This window comes from Falco rusticolus, chromosome 6, assembly GCF_015220075.1.
Source record: "Falco rusticolus isolate bFalRus1 chromosome 6, bFalRus1.pri, whole genome shotgun sequence".
In the NCBI taxonomy this organism is placed as follows: domain Eukaryota; kingdom Metazoa; phylum Chordata; class Aves; order Falconiformes; family Falconidae; genus Falco; species Falco rusticolus.
The window spans coordinates 45,174,592-45,187,053 of NC_051192.1; the positions used below are offsets into that span (position 1 = coordinate 45,174,592).

At 40.6% G+C, this 12,462-nt stretch overlaps 1 protein-coding gene across 6 annotated transcripts in view; it reads right to left on the bottom strand.

Annotated features, from left to right (window-relative positions):
* Positions 1-8,466, bottom strand: part of CCDC170 (coiled-coil domain containing 170) — a 46,263-nt gene extending 37,797 nt beyond the window's left edge. For 5 of the 6 annotated variants that reach the window (XR_005104972.1, XR_005104971.1, XM_037392570.1 and 2 more), the window contains exons 1-3: positions 8,400-8,466; positions 4,490-4,517; positions 923-1,054 (exon numbers count right to left, since the gene is read on the bottom strand). Coding sequence is in view for 4 of the 6 variants with exons in the window: in XM_037392570.1 (XP_037248467.1) it covers positions 923-1,054; positions 4,490-4,504 (147 nt within the window). In the remaining 2 variants the exon portion in view is untranslated. Of the gene's footprint in view, positions 1-922; positions 1,055-4,489; positions 4,518-6,658; positions 7,470-8,399 lie in introns of those variants that run through there. The other variant, XM_037392571.1, reaches the window with a different exon arrangement.
* Positions 8,467-12,462: the final 3,996 nt, after the last annotated feature.

Sequence of the window (12,462 nt, forward strand, 5' to 3'; positions counted from 1 at the left end):
AGCTATCCACAATTAAATAAATCTTATTTCATTGATAGAGCCTTTTTTAATGTTTAGATGCTATGCAAGTATATCACAAAGCACTTTACAATGTGCAAAAGAAATACATTTTTGTAAAATGTACATGTGTTTAAACAACTGGTTGGATGAACATTCACAAGTTTCTATCAAATTTTATGTATTTATGTATATTCATGAATATACACACCCAAATCTACATATGTAAATAAGTGTAAGCATTTCATATCTCCTAAATGAAAATTCAACTCAATTTTAATACTGATCACTGCCTGCATTGCTGAATTGGATCAAATCAACCTCAGCCAGTCATATGTTAAATAAATAAATAAATTAATTACATGTGAAAATACAGAAACTCTAAAAATTCTCCTCTCTCCTGAGAACACCATCTGCACAGCAGAAACAGAAGAAAAGGATGTGTGCATGCTCTTCAGCCTCTCTAGTTACAATCAATTTCATTAGTTCAAACACAACTTCACTGGTGATAAAAGCAAAGCAAATGCGTGGAGCTGTAACTTGGATAGTGGGGAAATGGGTGAGGATGGGCTGCTATATCTTAACTCATCAGCAACAACAGGAGGACATCTATCAGAACTTTCATAGAACCACGATTTAGAAATATCAACATTCAGGTTTAATTTAAAACAATAGCATTTAGATGATGATGATAAAAAGCTAGATTGCTTCAAATCTTTCAAATATAAACTCACACTCAGTCCTTGAACACAGAAGCAAGCTGAATAAAGCGCACATGGAAATTCTAAGAATATTACGTGAAACAGAAGTTTTGTATCAAAAGCAAAAAGCTTTGGACTTTCTTCAAGCTTTCTATTCTCTGCATAAAGTGACTACAGGGAATCTTCAGGTTTGGAGAAGGATTTGGAAGTATTTTTAAATATACCTCTGACTGAGCACAATCATACTTCACTGAAAGTGCTGCAAGTTCACTTTGAGCAGTTTCAGCTGCAGCTCGATACTGATTCATCTGCTCTCTGGTGACAGGAATATTCAAAAGAACATGATCATATGATTCCTGGGAAGACAGCATAAAAAAAACCAAACATTAGACAACACATTTTTTGAACATTTTTGCTTTAGTCCTTTTTTCTTTGATTAAGCTGCTCAACATGCATTCTACAACATGTTATTCCCAGAGTAACTGACCCTTACTAAAAAATAGGATAAACAGTCACTTTTCTATCAGTCATCACTTTCATCTGCAAGTTCAGCTACCAACACCAGTGCTAACATATATAGGCACGTAAGATATTCCCCCTCAACAATCCCATGGCCTCCCACTGTTTTCAGCTCAGAGTATTTCCAGCAATTTCTATGTATTTAGCAACATTCAAAAGGTCCCTCTTCTACAAATTTACCCAGTCACTCCTTCAGCCCATGTAAACTTTAACCCAAAGGGAGTCCTCAGTGTCTCTTACACAAAGAACCACTTTGGTTTTTAGAATTCAGTTACATTGCATGCCCCCTCATTTTTCTTCTGGAAGAAATGGGGAGGAAAAAAAGCAATTGATATCAATCTTCTCTGTGCCACTCATAATTTTGCAATTTCTATCATATGTCACCCTCCATGGTCTCTCTACCAAGTTGAAGAGGCCAAGACCATTCAGACACTCCCTCTTGCTCCTCAAAGTCACTTTTTGGCTTGCCCATTTGTACTGTTGTTTCTAACCAGCTAAGGCTAAATGTCCTTTCAAACTTCTTCACTTGGACATGACATAACTTCAGCTTTCTGAATGATGCTTTCTCATGCCCAGCAATCACCTTATGACTGACTTTCACCCTTTTTCAAGCCCTTCTGGTAGAGGGCAAGCACTGGTTCTGTACTTCTAGCATAACCTCCTTCACACCACTTGTACAACTCTTTTAGCTGTGCCTTTTAGACTATAGTAAGCTTTCTCATTTTTGTGTGCTTCTGCTCTTCTACAGTAAAGCAGAAATGTGTTGGATTTCTTGGCCTTTGTTACTTAAATCTTTCAATATGAAAATTCAGACCTAAGGTCTTGATAGGAGTTTCATTAGACAGAACTTTTTTTCAGTTGATAGTGACTACAAAATAATGAAATATAAAAATAACATCTTCAGAACAGAACTTTGTTTAGGTGATGCTGGGAGCACACATGGCAGAAGACAGAACATGAGATTTTTTTGTTCCATCAGGTCCCACACAGGACTGAAACAAAACTGCAATCCTAGAGCTTTAGATACACATTACAACATGCAAATCTCCCCCCAGCTAATGACTGCTGCTAAAAAAAGATATTCCAGTGGAGACGGAGACAACACTTCATGCTTTTTACATCAGCCTTGGTTTCCAGGCTGAAATAAATTACAAGTTCAGCTTGTATCACCCATGCTAAATAGAAAAAAATTAACAGCTTTCTAAATAGGTGAACAGCTAGTAAATTAAGACTTTACCAAGAAACATGCACAGAAATTCCTGGGGACTAAGGCAAAAATTACTAGTCTGGACTGTAGCAGAAGATAAATTACCTCATATTAGTTTCTATAATACTGTCAACCCTTTTCTTTCATCTTTCTTCAGTGAGCTAGTACACACCGGATTAGACCCATCAAGTTTAATCATATCCGTCTCCCCCCAAGAAGACGCTCAGCTGTGCTCTTTCAGGAAGGAGTTGCCCCTCTCATCAAACCAGACTGATACATGTAGCACAGCTCAGGGCCACGTACAACATAGCACACAATCTCCAAGATAAAAAGGGCTGCTAATTTTCTCAAAACTTTATCACCATTCTGAGGGAGTGAGGGAAGGCATGTGCCATCTCTTTGCTACTTTGTCTTCCTTTTTGCTTCACTCCACTTTTTTTTCCACTTTGTACAACTGTGTGAAATTCTTTGATGTAGAGAGGGTTTTTTTCATTCTGTAGGACAGCAGGGCTCCAAAACCATGGATGGAGCTTGAAACATTAAAACTGTGTGTCTTATTTATGTATGTTATTATATTTATATTACTGTATTGACATATGCTTTCTTTTACTTCTCTAAAAAAACACAACCACTTATGACTTCACAGAAAGAAAGAATATATCTCAAAGCTGATGAAATAAAAACATTTCTAAGCATCAGTGAAGAAAGAAGCCCTGTTCAGCAGCAATAATGAACATAAGAAAACCCTTTACAGCTGGAACTTCTGAAACCTACATTTATCACACAAATCTAGATTTTAAAATGACGACTCTACTACTTTACTACTTTAAAGAGACAGATACACATCCAGAACAATTTAAAAGACATTTAAATGAAGCCAGGTGCAAAACTCAATGGGAATTACCATACTACTCATTTACAGTCTTAGTGAGATTTACAGAAACAGATCTCTGCATCCTCCAGTGCCTTAGTAAACACAAAGCTCATCATATATGGTGACACCATGCTAGGGTAGTTGGTATGATTATCATACTTCTAGCAGGGAATATGCATGCTTTAATATTTAAGTAAATAGTTTCCTTTGTTTTTCCAGCAGCCATTCACAAATCTGAGCATTAATCATACTATAACAATAAAATTAATTTGGGGTGACTACTATCAGGGTAAAATTTGTAATGCAGATGTGGCACTTATGTATCTCTGGAAAAAATCAGTTTTGTAATGTTTCGTGAGTACTATGTAGTTTATACTGATTACTGTTAAGAAAATGGAATTAATAAAGTGTTATAAGAGGCAGTAGATAGGAGAAGCCTTAATATATTATCACTCAATCAGCACTAAATAGTCTAGGGTTTGGGTGTCTCTCCCATTCATGCTAACTTTTTTGATCCCTTTCCACTTACCTGCAAGAAAATAAATTTTCATTTCACTTCAAATGCTACACAGAGCTTAAACCTATATTTACAATACTTAAGACTAGTATCTACTTGCAACTTTGGTTTTATTAGCAATAGGTGTTCTTTAGATCAACAACATAAGGTCATTATTGTGGGGGTTTTGGTTTTTTTTTACCAAATAACTGCTTTCACCTCCCTGGAATCTGTCCTGTAGTTGGCAAACTTCACCTGATTCAGAAAAAACAGCACTTCAACAACATTCAGTAGTGTTATACCTCACCATGTACTTTGATGCTGGCCAACCATTCAGATCACTCCCATTCTGCTTTTGTCAGCTTTTCCTCTGTTCCCTGCTACATTTCTCATTGCAACCCTGGCAAATGCTGCTACCACTGCCACTGCCCTTCCCTCCCCCCCCCCCCCCCCCCAAAAAAAAAAAAAACAAACCCAAAAAACCAACAACAACCTTATATTTTTTAAAATCTCTATTGAAACAGAAAGCCCTCAGTAAGTATTTAAGTAAGCACTGAGCACCACCCTGAGTAACTTGCCAATGCATTGCCTCTTGCCCATAGTAGATGGACACTACTCAGGGCAAGGATTTTTTCCCATTTCCAAAGCACCTAAGCACGCTGGGGTTGGCATACGAAAAACAATGATTCACAAACCTTTGTTGACTCCATTCTTCTTTTGCGTCTAGAGAACAAACAGGGGGAGAAGGGAAGAGAGGTTGCAAATTAAATAGATTTGCAATATGATAACACATGACATTAATTTTTCACAGACCTGCTTCACTAAACTCTGTCAGGTACCTCAGCAAAGTAGGGCATAAAAGCAGAATGCTATGGGAAAGTTTCTCTAGTCACCTAGGAGCATTGATGGCCTCCACAGTATTCAAAAGCACATCTAACTAAAACACACATCTTTGACTTCTCTAGGTTACATTCACTGGTTCAGCTGCACAGTCACACTTTGTGTAGTGATCACTTCCTTTTGCCGCTGCTTTTCACGTGCTCCAAGTTTTTATTTCATGTCTCCTTTTATCCCTCAGCTCTCATTTACAGTGATAATTATTTTTTTAAAAATCTGAGCAATAAGCACATGATCCATCTTAACTGAACTACAACTTTTTTTTCTCTTCAGGTGTTAAGATGACTAGTGGGCCCTTTTTACGTACCTCTTTATATGGGACTTAATACACTAGTTGGACTCAGCGGGCTATTCAATAATTTCTACAAATACCAGTGTCATAACAGTTCATATTCTGAAAACAAACAAAATGAGATATCATGAATCTGTAATACGTCTTCCTAAGACAAATTAAGATTCATGGCTGTATACATGCATAAAACTTGTTCTAATTTTTGAAAATATGATGCAGCAACACAGTTTATTATTATTATTCAATGCAGCAACACAGTTTGTTAATATTATTTGCTGCAGCCAGAATGAAGATAACATCCAACATGTAGTACTGAGAAGAACGTGCAGTTGAAAAATTTCCAAGCAGAATTTCTCTCTCTAAGAAATCACAAGCAAATGTTAGTCCCCAGATTTGCTATTGGATCTATGGTAGGCTAAGGTGCCCTTCAGGACAATGGGGATCAAAAGGAATTATTTGTTTATGGGCTAAACTGCTGAAAAAAAGGAGCTTACCCATTACGTTTTGATTGTAACTATTCTAACTTCAGCTAGAATCTTAGTATTAAGTTTGTTGCCATGCGTAACCTAACTAGATTAATTTTCTGATTAAACAATCAAAACATGTTCTACAAGGCCATGTTCAAAATTGTCTTGTACAAACTGATCTAAAATAAAAGAAGATTCTATTTCAGCATGCTGGGAATATTTTATTTTAGTTTATTTTACAAAATAATTTATCATAGTATAAAGACAGACAAGTTTTAGCATATACCTCTTCATAAAATTTGAAGGATTAAAAGCAAATCGTATGCAAGTTACGTGAAAATCAGGCACTGGGCAACTTTTAGAGAATTCATTTCTGAGTGAAATGGAGGGAAGGCAGGTAGGTAGCACTTGGCTATTGCAGATTTTTCTTAGTAGCGCCAGCCAGCCAGCACGTGTGTTGCTTCAAAATAGCCACACCAGCTACACACAATGAGCGTGAGAAGGGTGAGCCACTATTACAGAGCGAGTCAGATTTCATTAACACATGTGAAAACAGACTAAAATGAACTGGAGTCACTTAGGGGAAAAACACTGTTCACAAATTAACCACTTTCTATGTACATTTTGGGTAAAGTTGACTTCTTTCTAGATAATGCTTTGCCTAATTTGCCTAACAGATCTCAAAATATTTGTATTGTTAATGCTTTATTAACATAAATCAAACTTTGTAAGTTACATTTCAAAGCTATATCTGTTCTGTCAGTTTCTCTTTCACATTATGAAATGCCAAAATACCCAATCACTTTTGCTCGCTTCCTGCTCAGCGAAGTCCTCTTCCCCCTCTCTGATTTCTGCCTGTAACTAGGCCCGACTTACTGCTCGCAGTTTGTGTGTGCAGTTCTGAAAAATTCTTTATTTGTTGCTGTTACATGCCTAAGGAGGTTTCATGTATTAGTAGTGTACTGTTCCAGAAACAGATAAAACTAAGTGCTCCCAACAGCTCAAAAAATTACCAAAGAGATTTTCTAAATTCCTTTCAGAAGGGTACTGCTTTGCTCTGCCCTCCTCCCTTTGCAGTAATCATTAAAAGGTATTATTGAAAGATAAAAATCACTCTCTGGTATTGTTCGTCTACTGAAGAGGCCAATTTCAAGCTTGACTAATGGGCTTAAATGCAAGTTTAATGACTATCAAAATTTTAGTCTTACCCTCTACTACTACAAGCAGCAGTTAAAGTGTTTTCATCTTTCATTTTCCTCTCTGTTAGCATGAGGTGAATTTGCATCTAAACATAATAAAGGCATTTAATGTGATGAAAGACAACAGTTATTTTAAGGGAATTACATAGACGTATCACCTACCAAATGTATTAATTAACATGTTTTTTGTTTTACTTCGTTCTTTGCCTATATGGCTACATTAACGAATTTGGATCTCCCCTGACACTTTATCTCATAGCTTTTTTGAAATGAGTAACAAGAAGGAGTTGGTGTGTTTAATATCAAAATAATAAAAAGGGTAACTGCTAAGGCAAAATTTGGGAGAAAAATGTGACAAAATTAAGCACTTATGCAGGGATTTTTGCAAACCACTTGCTGTTCTACTGTTTCTACTTTATCAGTGCTGAATAGAGTTAAGTAACATTTTTAGGGAATAGCTGAAGTGAGAGAGTTAAAAAACAGACCACCACGCAATGCCAACACTTGCAGTTTTCCTACAACACCTTCTATACTTTACTACAATGAAAGGCAAATATTTTAGATATATTTAAGTGTGTTGGTATATACACAATTAAGACAGACCAGTGCTATAGTGTGTTTTGCTAATTATAACCCACAACTTATAAATATCTAGTTACTAATGTGCTTCTGAGTCACAAAAGTAACGTTGACAAACCATTTGACTTCAGGTTGGGTAGGTTGTGGAGCAGATTACTGTCAACTCTGTAACTAAGCAGCACTAACAATAATTTAGTAATTGGGTCCAAACTGTTCAATTTAATATGCAGGCAGCTGATTTTGCTATGACAGTCTACAAAAATTCTGTATTTTTTGTCTCAGAACAATGTAGCACAATTAGAAAATTGATGTTTAATTTTTATGGATATACCTAGCTATTCATGCACTGATAAATTGTCTATCCTTTGAAATACGAAACTGTTACAAGTTTTCTACTATATCTTTAGTAAAAGAGTTTGATCCTTCAAAGCAATATCCTCAAGCATCTCCTTTAAATTCACATCAAAGCCAGCAAACCTGTTTCAAAGTAAGAAGCAAAGAAGAAATTCTTAGATAACTATAAATTCCTACTGCATGGAAGATACTCCCTTCTGCAACACTTAATAAGAAAAAAGTTTTGCCCTTGAAATTGTGAAGATAAGCTGTAACCATCAGCCAAAGCTCACTGAGCTACAACCGAGTCTACCGCCAGGTACAGCTCTGCGGCTGCAGAAGTTGTTTTTCCTAAAAAAAGCGAAATTAAATTTTAAATTGAAACGATAACTTGCAAGGCGGCTTTCCAGCCAGACTCAGCCTCAGTCAGCTCCCACGGAACAGCCGGCAGAAAGCTGTTGGGAGACCGAGGGGGAGGGAGCTGGAGATTTTCCCAAAGTCAGGGCTTCGTTCTCTGATAGGGAACTGCGAAAAACCACCCCAGACACATCAAAACCCTCTTCCACCCCGCCTGCCTTCCCCGCCGCCACCGCCCGCCCTGCCCTGCGCCGGACGGCGGGGCGCGCCAGCCGCGGGGCTCTCAGGGGAGCCCGGGGGCGCCGTGCAGCGGCCCAGCCCGCCAGGCCCGGCCGCCGGGGCCGCCCTCCCCCGCTCCGGGCCGCCTGCCCCCTCGTTCTTCCCCGGGGACGCGGTGCCAGGGCGGGCCGCGGCCGACCGACCGCCCGCAGGCACCGCCGCCGCCCCCGCAGGACCGAGCCGCCCCCCCGCGGAGCGGTACCTCCGCCGCGCTGCCGCCCGCTCAGCCGGCCGGGGACCCGCCGCTGCCGGCCCTGCCGCCGCTCAAGGCGGCCGCCGCGCTGCCGCCGTCCCCCTGGCAACGCGGAGCGGGCGGCGCCCTTCTCCGCCCGGGCGGGCCGGCCGCGGGGCTTCCAGCGGGGGGCGGCAGCGGGGCCTCCTGCTGGGGGAGGCGGGGGGCAGCGCTGGTCGCCCGGAGGGGAGCGCGGTGCCCACAGGAACGTTTTTCCCACATCAGACAGACATGACACAACAAAACTCCACAGACCTGAGAAAACTGCCTCAAAACTTCCCTCAAAAACGTCAGAACAGCGGCCGGCAGAGTAGAAATGCGCACAGCAGCGCGTTCCTGCTTGGGCCGCGCTTCCCCCTTCCCTCCCGCAGCCCGCGAAGCAGCCCTGGTCACCGCAACGGGGCCTCGGCCTCCTTGCCTCCCTTCCAAACACCGCAGATAAACATGGGGAGAGAGGAACCGCAGCTGGCAGAAAAAGAACATTAAACCCTCAGGCGTACCGGTGCTGCACACTGCTTTGCAGGCCCTGTGAGAGCTGCTCGGCCACCTGCCCCGGTGCCGCCGGCGACAAGCGCCATCTCGCACCGCTTCCGCACTCACCCACAAGTCAGGAAGCATCTCACCTTTCTTGGGAACACTGACTTATTCATGTTTTCCAGAGAACAAAATGGAAAAACTGGGGCTAGTTTCGGGGGGGGGGGGGGGGGGCGGTCCTGTCTGTGTGCCTGATGCCATTTCACTGCTCCTGCCAAGGGCAGGGAAGACCCCTGCCCAAGCCGAGGGGCGCCGGTGTGGCTCATCACCCTACTTCAAGTGCTACATTGCTTAAAACACAGAGCTAGACTATGCCATCCCTCGGCTGAAATCTGCCAGTCAGCTCATACAGGAGGGGAAAAAAAATGGCTTCATGCAAGGAAGCCGGGCTGGCAGAGACAGGGCAGCAGGGCCGGCAGGAGCCACCTGCCTCCCCTCAGCAAACACCTGGGGAACGGCACAGTTGCCATCAGTGCATGAGGTGATGACAGTTACCTGGTGGCGTGTTTCCAGTTCATCCTCACAGGCAAAGGGTGAGCTAACAGCAACACAGGGTGGCACGGGGGTACATAAAATGTATTACAAAAACCAGGGGGGACTTGCTCCTTGCTGTGGCGGACCGTCTACATGAACACTCTCTCTCAGTGTTGCTGTGGTAGAGCGAAACCAGTAAGGTGTTTCTGAATCAAAATTATCCAGGGCTGCCAGAGCGGATGGGGTGCAGAGAAGGTAGCTGTGAGCAGCGTGTGAGACATCCCCTGAACCCAGTGACTGCAGCCTGGGAGGACGGACCCTCGTTCTGCAGTGCTGAACTCTCAAAGGAGCCAGGCAAGAAAGCGGCGAGAAGAGCAGGGACCTTGGCAGGAGGGGAGCTGTGCACCCAGGCTGCCTCCGTACGGCTCAAAAATACCCAGAGAATCCCTAGTCCCAGATAAAATGCATTCAGTTAACGAGCCAAAGTGTATCCCAAAGTGGTACAAATTTCAATTTACACAAAGCCTTAATATTTTTATGATTTCCTGATCTCCCCCCTCCCTTCTATGTCTCCAACTGTTCTACTATGTGAGGTACCTAAAAATGCTGCTGGCTAGGGAGCCCAATCAAAAGGTTTTATAATTTCAAACGTGGTGGATCAAAGCTGCTACCACCACACGGTGCAAAATGCCAATCCAGCATTCTACAATTCAAATCTATTTGACAGGTTAAATTTGCAGTGGTGGTCTTACATAAAGCCGACCTAAATCTGGCATAAGTTTTAATGTTCTCTGTAAATTTGGACAAAAATAACATCCTGTATTTGTACAGTATCTGACTACAGCCTAACCTGTCCCACTAATGGAGTAGCATGCAGATGCAGGATTAAATGATTGTGAAACTTTGTCCTAACTTGCTCAAGCATGTGCTTGAGTGCACTTCCCCATCACTAGTCCTGCAGTGCCACAGCTGGTTCAAGAGCTATACTTCAGCCACTTCTATGCCCTTGGCGATGGGGAGAGAACACTTACGCAGCTGTATCTTACTGCAGATCTACAAAGTTATTTGGCTTTAAAAAAAGCCCAATGAATCTGATGAACTGTAGCAAGAGTAACAAAAGAGGCAAGAAAAAAAGGATGAAGAAAAGCAGAAAAAAGAATGGGTCAGTTTGAGGGGGTGCAATATCCACTCCTCAAGCTACAACTAAGAAGAAAGTATCTTATTACAGGATGACACACTTTAAAATGCTTTAGGCTTGTTTACTAAATACTACAGGTAGAGTTCTCAAAAAGACCCCATGTTTCTTTTTTCTTAACAGTGGCAGGAAATAATGACCTAGGAAAGATTACTTCACAATTTTTAGTTAAAATAATTTCAAGGAGTCCTTTTCATGAATCAGATTCTTCATGTTGTGTTAGAGAAAATACATGGATGGGATGTTAGCCTTTTTGAGCAAAGAATGATGCAGAATCTCTTGAACGTATGTACCTAGTAAAGTCACTGTAATTTTTAAATCAGAAAATAATTTTAAAAATTACTACAATCTTTCACTTCTGTGAAAGAGCTCAGTGTTGAGGAATTATGCTAAAACTGATCTAGGATATGAAACCCCAATTCCAGTGCCTGTTACACTCAAAAATCTAACAATTGAGATAGTTTTGCAGGTTCCTAAATATCTGCTCCTAATTAGATTTTCTGTAAGTAAATGAGAACGGACATATCAAAATAATTTCCAAGCTAAAAGTCACATGATGATGTGGATAGCTTGCTCCTCACTCAGTGAAGGAGACATCCTTTGTATCTTGTGGGATATGGATGGATGGAGAGCAATTGTTCTGAGGACCCCAAACAGTTCCATGTTTCTGGACGCTTGACCCAGAGATTCCCTAGCAAGTGACACAAGTCAGCTTAGATTGTCTTTCAAAGCATGTAGCATGCCACAGGCTAAAATGACATGTCAGTATCTGTATTTTGCTAGCAAATCAGTTTGTGGACTTCTGAGAACTTAATAAAAAGAAAACTGAAATAAGTAACATTAGAGCCCCACTTATGTGATATGTACAGATGCACAGACATTGTAAGAGACTGACCTGATGTAGGAGAGAGGTCCCTGCAGCACTATTTCCTCAAGAAAGAATTCACAAAGGTCTCAGAGCCAAACTCATTCTTAAGAATGGAATTCTTAACTCCTTAATGAGATCTTATTTTTATTATTTGAATTGCTTTTAAATATTTTTGTTAAAGAAATCAAAAACACTACCAAAAAATGCATCTTTTGGCACTGTATTTTTAAACCAATTTCAAAAGAACCAAGTGCAATCACAGTGTTCAAGCATGCAGACAATTTTTTAACAATTTTTTTTCCAAGTTCTTAACAAATCTCAAGCAAATCTGACAGAGGTTAAGTCAGAATGATGCTGAATTTCCTGCAAATATTGTGAAACACAGACAGCCAAGCACAGAATGAACTCTGAGATGCCCCAATTGTATGCAAAGCCTGCAGTACAGGTCTGTGTATTATTACAACCTGTACTGAAGTTCATTTGTTGATTTGGTTTGGGGGGGTTTGTTATTATTTTTTTTCAAAATGCCTCATCAGAAAATGAGACAAACTACTACAGGTGTTTTTGTTCAGGTACTCATGGGACAGAATCCAGGGGAAAAATAAACTTTTGCTTCATTAATTCTAGTGTTCACAGATCTTGTAATTTAAATACATCATAACAATTGATTAAAAGACTGAATAAAAGCATTTAATATTAGCTTTGAAAACAAAATTTCTTTTTTTACTAACACTATCAAAAAAGCTTTGTTATTAACCTTAATCCATTGACATCAACACAGTATTGAGAAAGTAAAGTATTTGTGTTTTATCATGCACACAAATTTGAAATTATTTCCTGAATGCATATACGCATTTCAGACACCTATTACCTAAGAGCAGCTGTAGCCGAGAGAAAAGTATTGTACACTAGCAACATTTAAAAAAGATGAAATTTATTTCTCCATAAGAGAATCAGGGGAA